This window comes from Tricharina praecox, assembly GCF_024521635.1.
Source record: "Tricharina praecox strain CBS 144465 chromosome Unknown BZA05scaffold_54, whole genome shotgun sequence".
NCBI classification, from domain to species: Eukaryota; Fungi; Ascomycota; class Pezizomycetes; order Pezizales; family Pyronemataceae; genus Tricharina; species Tricharina praecox.
Genome location: NW_026250456.1, coordinates 31659 through 47035, shown reverse-complemented (window position 1 = coordinate 47035; position 15377 = coordinate 31659). Strand labels below are relative to the sequence as shown.

The 15377-nt window shown below is 56.3% G+C and overlaps 2 protein-coding genes across 2 annotated transcripts; both read left to right on the top strand.

Moving 5' to 3' along the window:
• Positions 1-6557: 6557 nt before the first annotated feature.
• Positions 6558-9395, top strand: BZA05DRAFT_477862 (uncharacterized protein). Its single transcript, XM_051488329.1, has 2 exons — positions 6558-7001; positions 7095-9395. Exons 1-2 carry the CDS (start codon positions 6975-6977, stop codon positions 8973-8975), a joined length of 1908 nt encoding a protein of 635 aa, XP_051334658.1. The 5' UTR covers positions 6558-6974; the 3' UTR covers positions 8976-9395.
• Positions 9396-9564: 169 nt separating this feature from the next.
• BZA05DRAFT_229851 (trafficking protein particle complex subunit 10) lies at positions 9565-14270 on the top strand. Its single transcript, XM_051479799.1, has 5 exons — positions 9565-9761; positions 9813-11810; positions 11866-13280; positions 13337-13596; positions 13649-14270. The coding sequence occupies exons 1-5, from the start codon at positions 9727-9729 to the stop codon at positions 14207-14209; spliced, it is 4269 nt and encodes a 1422-aa protein (XP_051334657.1). The 5' UTR covers positions 9565-9726; the 3' UTR covers positions 14210-14270.
• The last annotated feature ends 1107 nt before the right edge of the window (positions 14271-15377 follow it).

The window sequence follows — 15377 nt, the reverse complement described above, 5'->3', positions numbered from 1 at the left end:
TAGAGTGTTCCTCCAACTTCTCTGCTGTGCCGTGTCGAACTTCCAGGCCGCGTGCGGCGAGGCCCGATTATGTAGAGTAGAGTACTCGCCCACGACAACAAACAGAACACAACAGAACAGAGCAGGGGCACCTCTGCTACATACCTATCACTCGCCTGTATGCAAGTATGGTAGGTATGGTATTCCGGTCGCCCCCTCCCATTGGCCCCGCACCAAAGTTCAAAGTCCCAACCCGACTTTTTCCCGCACCCGCACCTGGTATTCTAGCATACCGTAGAGGGTAATTACCGCCGACCGGTACCGGTACCAATACCGACACCGACAGCGACAGCGACAGCGACGCACTCTACTCTACCTACCACGTCTCACTTAATTTTCTTCCATTCGCTGTAACCACTCGACGGACGGCCCGCCCTTAAGGATGGATGGCTTAAGGATGGCTCTTCCCCGGGGATTGGGATTTGATTTGATTGTACTCTACATATTTGATTTGATTGTAATTGATTTGATTGATGGTGATCGAATCGAACCGGCCCGGACCCGACCCGGACAGGACCCCGATCCTGGGCTCGGTGCTGGTGGTGGTGCTGGTGGTGGTGCTGGTGGTGGTGCTGGTGGTGGTGGGTGGATGCACCGCGGCTCCGGAAAGCTGTATCTAGGCACTGGGCACTGGGCGGTGTTGGATTTGGATTTGGATTTGCTGGATTGGATTTGCTGGGCGAGCTTTGCTTTGCTTTTTTTCCGGGCTGGTTTCTGGTTTCGTCGCCGGTTGATTGGCGGGGGGAGGGGGCCTACTGGTAGGATGTGGCATGTGTCATGTGTCATGTGTCATGTGTCATGTGTCATGTGTCACTTGACCGCTAACTACGGTAGTGAAGTCAAGTCGAGTCGAGTCGAGTCGAGTCGAGTCGAGTCGAGTTGGCGGATCGTGATTCAATGTCGACTCTCGACAAGGAGGAAGGGCGGGAGGAAGGAGGGAAGGAGGGAAGGAGGGAAGGAGGGAAGGAAGGAAGGAAGCAATCCGGTGTCTACATAGGTTTTCCATGGCCAGGTTTCGTGATGAGCAGAATGTTAAAGGTATCCAAGAAGTACCGATATGTGTAGGTATGAGGTAGGTGATGGTCAGTTCCGAGGGTTGTTCTCGGTGAGTGGGTCGGTGGCTAACTAACTACCGAACCAGCGGAAGTGGGTGCGGATATTTGTCACGTCTTGGACTCTTGGTTCATAATATGTAACTATCCGCGGAGGGAAGTTCCATCCATCCTGTCCAGTGTCCGTCTTCAATATCCCAGAGACCTCCTCCCCCCCTCCAACCCAATTGACTTCACGGTGGGTACGTAGGGCTTCATATACGTCCTCTATATACGTCCTCTATATACGAGGTATATTGGTACTGCAAACTTCGCTCCACGTTCTCAATGGACAAACCCATAGCCTCCTACGGACCTACGGTACTTTATGCACCGTCGTTGACAGCCCACTGCCCACCGCCCTTAGTTAGGCCTTAACCGCAAGGCCCGCTCGCCTGTAGGTACTCTACATTGTTAGCCAGCCAGCCGGCGACGGCGACGGCGGCGGAAGCGGGAGCGGGAGCGGGTATGGTATGGATGAATCAACCATTAATACACATCTGCAAGACATCTCCCGAGCCTTGTGGCGAGCGCGAGCGCAAGAAATCTGCAGGTGCGTAATTGATACCTTGGTACTACATACATTAGGTAGAGTACATACGGCAGACGTGGATGGGAGTTCGGGAAGAGATGTCATGCGTTCGGATCGGTTCGACCCAGCCCAGCCCAGCGATCCTGATGAATTATATATGGACCTAGATCCATCGCTAGGTAGTATGTATTGTACAAACCTACATATTCCACATAGGGATATGCAGCAACGATCTATGTATGTATATGAACAGGCGCGCATTTAATACAACGGCCTCTCCTCTTGAAGACCTTGGCCCCTAGCAACCTCCCGTTGTTTCCTTCAAGCTTCGAGCTTCGAGCTTCTTTTGTCAATTCACTTCACCTCACTTCCGCGGCTTCTTCTGCCGCTTCTTCTGATTCTTCTCCGCTACCTTCGCCTGCGCCGCCTCCCAGTCTATGCAATCGTCAGCCAGCCAGCCAGCCAGTCATCCAGCCAACCATTCATTCAGCACTCTACTCGAAAGGGAGGAAGAAAACCGACCCTTCCTATCCACAGCAACCCACATCCACTTTGCGCCGATCTCGGTGGACATCTGGCCGTGCACGAGATCCGCACGGAACTCCTCCCAGCTGACAGTCCTATACGTCTGTCGGACGAGCCTCGTGAGGAGCACCGTCTTGTCCCCCCCGCAGCCCCCCACCCGCGGCGTGCCCACCCACTGGTACTTGCGCGCCCCCGGCCCGTCGTCGGCGTCGGCGTCATACAGCTGCTGGAACGCCGCCGGCGGGTAGTGGTCGGCTACGCCGGCGGCGCCGATCAGGATGTAGTCGTCTATTGGCGGGATGCGCGAGGAGTGGGAGGAGCGGGTGCGGGGGAGGAAGAAGATCCGGATGCAGCTGCGGAGAGACTTGCGTGAGGGTGTGGGTGCGGGCGCGGAGGAGGAGGAGGAGGTCGTGGACGCCGAGGAGGTGCCCACGCGTGCCTTCTCGTCTAGGTCCCGGCCCGACTGTGAGGACCCAGAGGACCACGACGAGTCTGTGTCCTTGCCCTCTTTGTCCCCCTTACCCCCTGTGGATGGTTTGCGGCCGAAACAGAGGAAACGCATGGTGGCCTGGTTCGTGATGGTTCCCGGCTTGATCGATGCTCGATGCTCGATGCGGATGGGAGAGAGAGACCACTCCTTTGTAGCAGCGGAGTCCGTCAAGAAGGTTTTCTCTGCCGCCTGGCTGCATCTTGGATATCTATGCTACAGTATGCACTATCTCCATAATGTCTTATCGAGGCGACGGAGTCAACCACGATCGCCCTCCGTCGTCGGGATCGATAAAGGCCCCTCCTCAGAACCCCTAAAAACTCACAGGCACGGGGGGTATGGGACTGTGAAGGAAGGTTCGAAAGTGAAATCCCCATTCCGTCCGATGACGACCCCGGGGCTACAAATACCCACCATTGCGCAAGTAGAAATCCCATGACGCAAGTAGAATCCTATGGCGCAAGTAGATTCCTATTAGATGACGACCGCCGTACACATCACGACCGGACACCATAGCCGCGCGGGGAAGAGAGGGGACACAATCACGCCAAAGCCATGGCGTAACCAGCACCAGCACTGCTTTCGTCCATCGAGACTCGAATGCATCACCCCTCCCCAAGTAGGTAAGTACCGGAAAGCATGATTCCTCCGTTCTCGCCATCCAGAAACTTCGGCTACCCAAAATCAGTACTATTATACAGTGTACAGTATACCCTACAAAACGCACCGCAACGCAACGTACCGCACCGAGATTTGGCTCAAGCTTCAACGTCGTGCCCTTCCAAGCTTCAATTCCAGGCTTCCAGGCTTCCGGAACTCCTTCCAGAACTCCTCCCACAACTCCTTCCCCCGGAGTCCATAAGTCCATAAGATGTAGGTACCTTGGTAGGTACCGCACCTACCGCTCGTACGCACTCGAGAGTCGAAACCACCCGTGTAACTTTTTTAATGTTACATACCGGTACTATATCGCAAACCTTGAACGTGACGTGATGGCGTAACGTACCCTGTTCGTCGTGCTGCGTGCATCCCCATCTTCATCCCCATCTTCATCTATCTATCTATCGTTTCTTCGCGGGCACCGGCAGGCTGGCAGGCTAGCAGGCTGGCAGCTTGCAGGCACCTCGAAGTCGAACGATGCGCGGGTAGAAGGTAGAGCACATAGAAGGTGGAGAGATTCTTCCCGTTCCGGCCACGGTCACGGCCAGCCACGGACTGTATACGGACCAAGGACTGCGGTGTTTCGGAGTGGCGTGACGCAAGGAACCGGGGGGCGTATTCGCGGTCGAGGTCGTGGTCCGGGGGAGGGGGAGGAGGGGGGACTGGGGGAGGGCGGGCGATCGCATAAAGACGTTATGTTACATTGAATATCGTCGAGAGAGGCGGCGATCTGGCGAGCTGCGGGGGGGAAATCGGATCACCCCATTGGCATACATGTTACCAACTACCGGTGCCGCCCAGTGCCTACAGTCTAGAGTACTTGGGAAGCGCAGTATGCGTGTGCGTGTGCGAGCGAGTGACCCCACAGACGACCACGATGTCAGTGCCGCCGCGGACTTCTAGTAGTTGCTGCTGCTGCTTCTGCTTCTGCTTCTAGAGTAGCCACCCAGGCCTATTTACTCCGGGTACCGCTGGCTCTCGGCTCGAGGTAGTTGTATTCTATTCTACTCGATAGCAGTAAAGGAAAGAAAGGCTGCTGCTGGGTCCTGCTGGCCGTGGCCGTCGTATGTACTATAGGCGCCAATGTACCAGTATGTAGTATCGCTCAAGCCAATCAACCAGCCAACCATCCTCCCAGCCTCCCATCTCATCCTCTCCCAGCATGATCTCCAGATCCCGTTCACCGTTCACCGTCTACTAGGTACGGTACATAGTAGGAATATCGAACGCCTGACATGGACGGTGGCAACTCACTAGGTATATAGGCTGCCTACTATGGACTCTGGAGTAGGTACTATACATGCCATATATAACCGTGCAACTACCGCGGGGACGGAGAACGAAGGGTGGTGGGGGGGCAGGCGACCAGGCAGGCACCTGCATCTGCCGAGCGCTCGCGCTCGCGCGCAGTGCGGAGCGTGGAGGGCGGGGGCGACGCTCCTCCCTCGGTAACGCGTATGTACGGTGTGTGTCTGTCTGCAGTATGTAGTATATAGTAGAGTATACCGTAGTATCGCCGTCACCGCGCGTCACCCGGCGGCTATGATTGGGTGGGGGTGGGGGTCGGGGGTCGGGGGTCGGGGGTCGGAGGTGGGAGAGAGACTGGGACTCGGGTCGGGAATGGTGGGGACCGGGGACCGGGTTGGGAGCCTGGGAGGGGGCCTGGGAGGGTACCGACGTACCGTCGCGGAAGGTTCATAAGTAAGAGGTAGGATGTAGGTAGGAGGTATCTACTTCATACATACAAGACTACTCTGCGCATGTAGGTAGAGTTTACATAACTGGGTAGCCCTGGCGCTGCGGCGACTGGCGGCTGATCGTCGTGATGGTGGTGGTGGTAGTGGTGGTGGTGGTGGTTCGGTTTGGATACAAAGTGCGCTGAGCTGCCCGTTTCGGAGTTTATAACCCCGGGACCGTGGCTGCATCATGGGTTAGCACTCGTGGCCGCTGCCCGCCGGGTTCTCGTGGCGTCTCTGTCGGTGGGTGCAATGCTCCCGATAGTCCAGTCCGGACGGCAGTCCAGATTGGACGGACTGCATCAGTCCAGTCCAGTCCAGTCCATAAAATTGGAGGACGGTTTGAATTCAGTCCGTCCCCAAGATTTACCGTCTCGGACTGCAGTCGACTGACAGACTGACACTTTCTGAAATTTTTGGGTCGAACTAGGTATGTGGCTAGCGGGGGGCATCACTCTTTCAACGTACCATCACGTGTTCTCTTTTCGTACCATACCAGCTCTCTCTATCTCTTACTCCACCGTCGTCTGAATAATATGGTGGAGGTTTTCTAGCAGGAAGTTGGAAGTTGGAACTGCCTCCATGCGATCAGTGTTCTCCATAGTCCGGTCCAGACTGCGTCCGGACGGGACGGACTGCCAACATCCAGTCCCGTCCGCCAATTTTCTGGACGGGGTTGGATTGTAGTCCATCCAGTCCATGCAGTCCATCCAATCCATCCAGTCCATCCAGTCCATCCAGTCCATGCAGTCCATCCAGTCGACTGCAGTCCATCATCAAGTCGACTGCAGTCTGTTCAGCCCTTATTACCAGTTGCGCCGACTGCCCAGTCCATCCAGTCCATCCAGTCGACTGCAGTCCATCCAATCCACACCGACTGCTGGACTGGAATACACAACCACACAACCACACAACCCCACAGCCACACGACTCACCGTCTCGATTACCTAGTCATGTTTGCTACCATGACTCGCCTCTGACCCACTTACGTGTACATACTTCGACCATCCTCGGTGCCAATTTCCAATAGGTACCAGAGACAATGAGAAACAGGGCTGATATGTAGAGTATCTACAGAGGTTATCCGGGGCCGGGGCCAGGATTCGAGCCACAAACATGCCACCGGACACTATTTACTACCTAGTACACTGTAAAATGTTTAGGAAAGCTTCGGGAGGAGGAGGGAAGTGTGAGTTTCTACTCTTACACAAGCTTCTCTGCGGAATCCACTGCTCGCAGAATGCTTTCGATATCACTCGTTACCAACCTCTCGGCATCGATCAAGATTGAGATTGGGTCAACTTCATGCACTGTATGTATGTAGAAACTTTATAAGTTCCCGAACATGTATGGGATATGCCTCCCGCTGTCCGCTGTTCTGTCTGTCAGATCCGAGTGACCACGAGCGCATTCACCATGCGCCGTCCCCTGTCTACTCTGGCGCGTTACCCTCCCAACCGCACCTTCACGTGTCCCCTAACTAACTACATCCCAGACTCCCAGAGTGTTTTGTTTTGACTTTCGCTCCAGTCCACCTCATCTCATCTAATTTTACCGTCGGACAGGACAGACACTCTTACTTACATAAAACCTCGCGCCAACCGACACACGCTTCCCTCCCCTTCCACCTCCCCCTCCCCCGACACGACCCCCAGCCACTTCCACTCCCTCCCGCAACCCGCAACCGCGTCGCTCTCATTGGATTGGGGGATTGGGCCACTTGGGCCAACTTGGGCGCACTGCATCGCACCGTACTCTACTCTACTGAACCGCACTGACCTCCCCCGCGAAACCAAACATCACCTCGCATCGCACGCATCGCACGCATCGCACGCACGCATCGCGCGCAAACACAAACACAAACATCATAGCGACAAACAAACGCACAAACACACGCAATAATGGCGGAATTGAATACTCCACAGAAGGTTTCTACCCTCCCTTCCCATCCATGAGAGAGATTGTGCGTGAGAGAATGAAAGAGAGAGAGGTGGGTGCTAATCTTGACCGCGTGACGACAGATCCTGCGCGACTCCTTCAGCTTCTCGCTGAAGCCGAAGCCCACCACCACCACCGTCGCGCCCACACCCACGCCCGCCGCCATTACTGAGGACCCCATGGCAGCCGAGCGGCGGCGACAGGAGCGAATCCGGATCGGGCGCGAATCGTTCGAGCGCAAGCGGCGACAGGGCTCACGCGGGGCGTCGATGGAATTTGACCGGAGCACGACGCCATTGAGCGTGGTGGAGAAGGAGGTGTTGCCGCGGAGCACGGGGCGACAATTTACCAAGGAGGCGATTCGGCGCGAGAACGAAGAGGAGCGGGAGCGCAGACGGCGCGAGAAGGAGAAGGAGGACGAGGATAGGGAGGAGGAGGAGATGCGCAGCAGGTTCATCGAGGGCAGCATGCGCGATCGCGCTAGTGTGCCGCCGCCGAGAGAGATCATTGGACCTGTGCTGCCGGCTAAGGAGGAGGTCGCCGGTGGCAATGGCAGTGCCAGTGAGGAGGAGGGGAATGTTAGCTCCTCGTCTGGCTTGTCGCTGGGCTCTGATAGGGAGGGGAAGAAGAAGCGGTTCACGTTTGGTCTGGGAAGCCTTTTCAAGTTCAATCCGTTCTCGATCGTGGAGGAGGCCAAGGCGGCGTATGCGCGACAGAAGGCGCTGCACGATGAGCGCGAGAGGAAGAAGGAGGAGATGAAGAAGCAGAAGAAGGAGGCCGAGCAGCTGTACTTTGAGATGAAGGCGCGCGGGGAGTTCAAGGGGACATTGGTCAGGCATCCGGATGATGTTGGGGGGGCTACTAGCATGGATGACGACTTTGCGGCGAGTTTCTCGGACCAAGGCAACATGTTCGGCGGCAGTGCGAGGAAGAGGAAGCGGGCGGAGATTGCGAGCATTGGAAGTGATATGGACGAGTACTTTCCACCGGACGAGGACGAGGACGATGGTGATGAAACCGAGGTTGATGAGCCGGAAGAGGAACCGATGAGTGTCAAGTATGAAGACACGGCCATTGCCCCTTCCCACGGCCAAACCGAAACGAAACCGAAGAACGCCCTCGACATCGTCAGCCGGACGTCGATTAAAGTTTTCGCAGGCTCAATCTCCACCACTTCCATTGCCTCCACCATGACCGCCGGTAGCAATGGCGGACCCGTGAAGCCCCTCACTAAGCGTGAGCTAAAGAAAGCGGAGCGTCTGCAGAAGAAGGTCTCCAACCTTGAGGAACAGCTGGAGAAGGTTCGCCGGGAATTGGAAGAGACCGCTCGCGGTGCCATCCCTCCCATGCCCGAACTTCCCAGCCAGATGTCTCCACCAGCGCCCCCGCACCCTACTCCTGTTTCCCGGGCGAGTCAAGACAAGAACAGCAACGGAATGCCTCCGCCGCCGGTACCCTACACGAAGAAAGGAGCCAGATCACAGACAATGTTATCTGAGACCCCAGCACAGAAGATCGTCACCAGGCACCCGAACCAGATGCTCCCGGACTCTCCCGAGCCCAGCCCAGCCGACAATCGGTTCGCGCCCGGTGTCATGAGTCCCGGAACCGTCGACGAAGACACAGAGATGGACGAAGGCTTTTCCCAGATTCCGCTTTCGCCAGTGCTGAACTCGTCCGTCACCGAGCCACCGCAGGAGCCGACATCACTGGTTGTGAATAGGCGACGCGGCACTGGACGTAGCAAGAGCCCCGGAGTGGTTGGCCGGAGCAAGAGCCCTGGATTGACCGGACTGCGGAAGATCAGTGGTGCTAGCGTTAGAAAGGTCAGCAACGCGATATCGAACGCAGTCATGGGCGGCGGCGTCACCGGTGCGGAGACAAACAAGCCGGACCGGAAGAAGAGGCGAGGATTGGACAACGACGATGTGGTGCCACCCATCCCTCCGGTCCCGCAGCAATAGGTGTGTCGATCGTCATCTGGAGGAAATGTATACTTTAGGTTTCGATCACAATGATTGCGCCCTTCTCTTTTTTCCCCTTTTTCTTTCGCTTTTTCAATTTTGTGTTTGTTTTCAGCGTAGGATACCCCCTGTCAACTGCGTGTGCTGTGCTTTGTGGTTTTGGAAACGGTCTGTACTATTGATTCTCTTTGTCTTTGGGGGCGATCTATGCGTGGCTTTCTCTCCGAGTTCTGATCTGCTGGCTTCTGGTTTGCCTTGAAGGACGGAGATTTGTACTTCTACCCTACTTCTTTGATGTGTGCGTCTTTTTGTCTCTTTCTTTTGTTGGCTTTGATGCTGTTGACATGATTATGACCTGGCGGAATGAAGGGGATTGGTGTGCTATGATAGGAATAAGGAAAATTACGATTATGACCCCCTACTATGTGATCTCTGGTCCTTAATTCGGTGATTGACGCCTTAAAAATCTAATTTCTTTAAAATGGTGACGGTCCCGAGAATTGATTCCTACCTGGTGATGGCGTTGCGGCTCTGGGCCTGCATGCTTGCTTAGTGGGGCTTGTACGTAACAAGTGAGCAACCTCGAAGATGGAAGTAGCCAGGCGTGAAGTAGCTGTGCATCTTCAGTCCCTTGATGCTAACTGTAGCTCCACCTGACGATCTGCCTGTCTGTTTTTCTATGCGTACGAAACAATTGATACCCCTTTGAGCATCCATCAGAACGAAGCTCTCCTCCATCCCAACACACTCAATGGAACCCAGCTCTACCTCCAAGGTCGCCGTAACGTATAGACTCCTGCCCGGCCATCCACAGCCTTTCGTCTGACCTATCCACAGCTACTGGGACCCCGCAGCGCTCTTCCCACTCATTGCCCCGGATCTCCGAACGCGCCTCCCCCTTCGAAACCTCCACTGGAAATCCCCTGCGCGTCCCGTCCGATCCATTACCTCGCTCCACGTTGACCTCCTTCCATACTCCCCGTCTCCAACCAACCTCACCTCGCCGGCCTTCCAAACCTCCGCTGAACTAACCCGCGTCAAATCCACCGACTCCACCCGCTCCAATGAAGGACCCAGCAACATCGCGCGCTCCGCATCGCGCAGCCGCGCCGGCCCACGGAAGGAGCGTCGCCACCAGATCCCGGGACTACGCAACACGCCCTACCTGAAGGTGTACATCCTGCGATGCGACGACAACGAGAGCTACAAGAACACGCAGCGCAAGCTGCTGCGCGAGTGGGTATCCACGCACGCCACCGTCGACGGCGCCGACAACCACGACGCCCACGAGTGGCTAATCCTGCATGTGGTTCTCCCGGGCACGCCCGCCGCGCAGCAGCCGCGGTCGAGCTCGTCCGCGTCGAACGTTACGGGGACGTCGAGGTGGATGAAGGGCTCGCAGACACTGCTGGACAAGATCCGCTCCGACTTCAATGGGTCGAATGCGAAGATCGACCGGGTCGCGCAGATCCGCATCGCCCCGTCCCATCCGGATCTGCAGACGCTCAGCCCGCCGGTGGCGTCGACGGCGGCGACCACCACGCCCGAGACCCCCGCAGAGGTCGATACCGCGTGGCTGGACCTGGTGGCAAAGCTTAAGACGCAGATCTTGGCCAGCTTCGATGCGAGGGTCACGCAGTATGAGGAGGATGTCAGGGAAAGGGACTCCCAGAGGAGTTTGCCCGGGTGGAACTTTTGTACGTTTTTCGTGCTGAAGGAGGGCCTGGCGCGTGCGTTCGAGAGCGTGGGACTCGTCGAGGACGCCTTGGTGTTGTATGACGAGTTGGGGTTTGGGCTGGAGGCGATTGTCAGGGAGCAGGAAAAGGGGGAGGTCATCGGTGGTAGTTTCATCGGGTGGACCAAGGAGGGGCTCTACTGGATCGAGGAGGCGAGGAAATGTTTGAAGGCGAGGAAGACGGGAGAAGGGGAGGCGGTGGATGAGATCGAGGAGGGACATCCAATCGCCTCGGATAAGAAACCGTACCGGGAGCTTATCCTGAGCAACGAGATCTCGGTCTTTGATTTTAGGTGTTACCTGTTTGCACGACAGGCGACATTGCTGCTACGATTGGGAAAGCGGAACGGTGATTCCTCGCAGGAATCCGCCTCGGAGGAGGGGGATGATCTGACTCGTCTTGCCGAGATTTGCAGGCGCGGAGTCGACTTCATCACCACCGTTGCTCGGGTTCTCCGGGCGGATCTCACAGCGCCCCACCAAGACTCACTCCAAGGCTCGGAGAAGAAGCACAAGGACGAGATCACCTCATCCGAGGAACTTAGCGCAATAATCGACAACCTGATCGCATCGTGGACCTACGCGGTATGTTCACAGCTGCTCCAACAGACTACCTCCTCGGCAATCCCGGAGGGATTGGAAGAGGGCTCGGATAAGGGGCTCTTGCCGCAGCGATCCAGCAGCTTGTCGCTAAAGACTCCCGCCTTTGCGCAAGCGATGAAGGGGGGTATTACGGGCCTTGAGGAGGTTGTGGCTGCTCGTGCTGAGCTCATTGTTCTTGCTAGAACAGTCCTCGAAGGCATAGGAGCCAGGCGAGGATGGGTGGGACGCGAGGGGTGGTTCAATGTTGGCGATGGTTCGGGGGAGATGGAAGAGGTGAATCTGGATGGTGACGATGACGCAACGAAGAACGAGGGGAAGCCGGCGGCCTGGGTGCCCGAGGGTGTTCGGAACAAGGATCTGAAGGCGGCGGCCGAGGACGACGGGGGGTTCTACTCACGGTTTGCGGAGCTCAGCGAGAAGGCCATGAGATACTACGGCCTCGCAAAACGGTACAAGAGTGCCGAGAGGGTGGAGTCGGATCTGGCAGCCTTGAAATTGTGTGCTATAGCACCCGATTCTCGTATATTCGCACATTTGCTGACATCTCTGCAGCCACCTGAAGGAGTACGAGACCGCCGCGGTGCACCTGAAGCGCATGACGGACTTCTATGAGGAGCAAGGCTGGGGCCTCATCGAGACGACGCTGTTGGGGATGTATGCCAAGTGTCTTAAGGAGATGCAAAAGCCAGAAGAGCACACCAATGTTCTCCTCAAGCTCCTCAAGAAGTCGGCCGCCGCGGAAAGAGCCCGCGTGGGAAGACTCGCCGGAAAGGACGTTGAGACACCGCCGACACAGTCGCCGCTGGGAAGGCTGAATACTTCACACGTCGACGTGCGGGGATATGTATCGGAGGTCATGGCACTCTCTACAGATATTCCGAGGGAGATAGTCAATCCCATAATGCACTTCTGGAGCGACGTCTCCGTCGACCCGTATCCGCGCCATTCGGTAGATCAAGATGGGTTCGAGGTCGGTGTGCGGATGAGATATCTACTCACCGATCCGTTGACCATCGACAAGATTACCGTCAGAGTCGTCTCCGCGCCGCCGCTACAAGGCCGTGAGTTGACGCTTGAATCCTCGGGCCCGATTGAAATGAGGAGGGGGATCGTTAAGAGCACTGTTTCTACCAACCAGACGATACCGGGCAGGTACATCGTGGAGCAGCTCACCATTACTGCCGGAAAACTCAAGTTTGTGCACGAGTTTATGGCTCGAACGATGCCCGATACTCCTCTGGGATTGGTTTCGAGTGCCGGCACAGCGATTGCGGCTGCGAAGAAAACGAAGCTGAGCTTCTTTCCCGCGCCGAGGGGATTGACGGGAAAACTGGAGATGCCGAAAGATATCCACCTGGAGAAGATGCGGATGGTAGAGATTAAGGTTTCGTCAGGGAAGAATACCATTGAGAAGGGAGAGCTTCGTATCCGCTCTGCGACTGCGGGACTCAGACTCATCACTGGATCTCTCGAGGTCGTTAGCGGGACGGATGTGGTGGTGGTCAACCCCGAGAAGCCAGGAACTCTGTGTCTCAAGGAGTTTCCGGCAGAGAGCGAGATCCGTGTGAGGCTCCCGTACAACTCGGACAACGAGCTGACGGAGCTGATGGTTCGCCTCGAGGTGGATTATACCACCGAGAAGGGTGGCTTCCTCTTCATCGAGACACTGAACGTGCTCGTGGCATTGCCGCTGGCCGTAAACGTGCAGGACATCTTCAAAGAGAAAGCGCTTTATTCCAAGTTCCAGGTTTCGACTGCTGCCGCAGAGGTTCCGCTCAGGGTCTTTACCGTCGGCTTGCACGAGAGCAAGACGTTCTATGCCGAGGGCGGTGTGGGTACCGAGGGGAGCATGACGGTTTTCGCGAAGCAGCCGGCGAACTTTACTTATAAGATCATGAGGAAGATGGATGTTACTAGTCCGCCGGAGAGTCTGGCGCTCGTTATCGAGTACACCAATATGGACGAAGGTTTGTTGCTTCCGGCTTCGGCGGATGATGTTGATGGAGTCTGACGGTTGGATTAGAGCTGCGAGAGACGGTGTCGAGTGTCTTCGAGAGGGATCTGAAGGATGCCGGTTTCGAGCGATATGTTCACTGGTTACTACCTGGGCTTTTCATGCGGTTCAGACATAGGTCGCCCACTGAGCTTGAGACTGCAGCGCTGCTCGAAGAGGTGGATATCGGCACGTACGAGGAGTACGGATGGGAGGATGCGCTCGAAGCGATCGATCAGCGCTCCGGTGAACGGGCAAAGGTGGAGAGTTGGTTGAAGGAGTTCTTCACGGTATGCTTCCTCATCGACTAACCACCGAAAACGAGATGCTTATCGAAAGTAGAAACACGCCACGATCCCACTCAACCAGAAGGACATCCTAACCTCCATTACACGCTCCATTTTCATCCCCGTCGAAGTCCCGGCGCTGCAGGTGATGCACACGGTCGAGCTAAACCTGCTCTGCGACAGCATCTCGCGCCAACTATCCTCACCCTACGCACCGCCAATGGTGACGGTCGGCGTCTCGCTCCAAGCAGAACTGATAATCCGCCACTCGCGGCACTGGGACACAACCGCCGACGCCGAAGCCCTCGCGAAGCCCATGGAGTTCTTCTACGAAGTCCAAAACAATCCGGACACGTGGCTCATCAGCGGCCGCAAACGCGCACACTTTGCCGGTGTCGACGGCAGTGTCGAGACGTTCGCGCTCGTCCTGGTCCCCACCCGGCCCGGACAGCTCTCGCTTCCGAACGTGGAGATAAAGTGCACCGACGGTGCGGATAATGTCAGCTGCGAAACCGAGTACAAGGCTAACGCCGATGTGGTGCTCGTCCTGCCCGACGTCAGGAGTACCACCGTCAGGATTGATAGTCTATTCGGCGGGGAGCAGATAGCGGCGTAGGAGCAGGAGCGAACGGTGGATACAAGGGAGATAGATGGAGTAGTTAAAACATAATATTTACAACTCCCATGGTCTATGCCTTTCTATAATTTCCTCCGGCCGTGATTTTACCAATGGTGCCACAGCTTCCCTAACCTCGTCCATCCAAGCCTGAGTCACTTGCTGCTGCTGACGGCCCTCCCATTGGTGTACCTCCATCAACTCTTGCATACCATAAGTGATGTGTCGTAACTGTTCTCCGATGACACGAAGATCTAGAATTGCCTCGGTCCGTCCGTTATCAGGCACTGGTGCATCCGAACCAGCACCATCCACAGGCACAGATCCAATCGTTTCGTAGACCGCCATTCCCAGCTCATCAAACATGTGGACATATCGGTGCCAGACATCAGGTGTGAGCACCTTCGTCTCCGTGTCCAGATGAAAGACATGTTGGCACGGCAGGCGATAGTGACGGGCAAACCTATCCAATCCAATCCAATCCAATCCATTAGCGACAAGCCATCCATTTCCAAACGCGGGATCAGATCACTGCAATACACTACATACCGGCAATGACACAGCAATGATCCATCGAACTGGCTCGGATTCGGCGCATCTTTTCCCTGCTCGATGCGCGCCTCGACGGCGGCGAGTTCCTGCACGAGCAGCTTCTGGATGGGGACGGGAAAGCCGCCGATTTCAGGATACTCCTTCGTGCACAGGGACAGCCCCGCGGTGCCGTTCTTGAACTTCATGGCCGCCTCGTGTGCCCGTATATCGCGCTGCCGCGCACTTTGCATCGTGTGCTGGATCATGCTGTGGATTCCTGGGGGGAAACGAAGTTAGTTGCTTTTTTGTCTAAGGCCTAATGAAGGCGGATGTATGATAGAAAGTTTACCGTGGTTTGTGGCAACCTGTTCGTTGTTGACGAGTCCCAGCCCCGCTTCCAACTGTCGATGCCACGTTTCGCACGCGTTTGTTGTGGGGTTCTGTAGCAGCATCGGACTGTGCTGGCGAGCGTAAAGTGCCCACTTGGGCATTCTTTGCAGCCAGTACGTACGGATGTAGGTTTTCGTCTCGTCGTCCGGGGCGAGACTGATCGCTTCCATGCAGAGATCGTGACAGCGCAGCCGCGTCGAGACATACATGGCACGCCGGAGAGTTTGGTAGACGGGCTTGAAAGCTT

Bases quoted from the DNA above. Each gene is read 5' to 3' on its own strand.
- BZA05DRAFT_229851 (XM_051479799.1), top strand. From the start codon at position 9,727: ATGGAACCCAGCTCTACCTCCAAGGTCGCCGTAAC. The intron at 11,811-11,865 runs GTGTGCTATAGC...ACATCTCTGCAG, and splicing joins GATCTGGCAGCCTTGAAATT to CCACCTGAAGGAGTACGAGA. The intron at 13,597-13,648 runs GTATGCTTCCTC...TATCGAAAGTAG, and splicing joins GGTTGAAGGAGTTCTTCACG to AAACACGCCACGATCCCACT.
- BZA05DRAFT_477862 (XM_051488329.1), top strand. From the start codon at position 6,975: ATGGCGGAATTGAATACTCCACAGAAG. The intron at 7,002-7,094 runs GTTTCTACCCTC...GCGTGACGACAG, and splicing joins AATTGAATACTCCACAGAAG to ATCCTGCGCGACTCCTTCAG.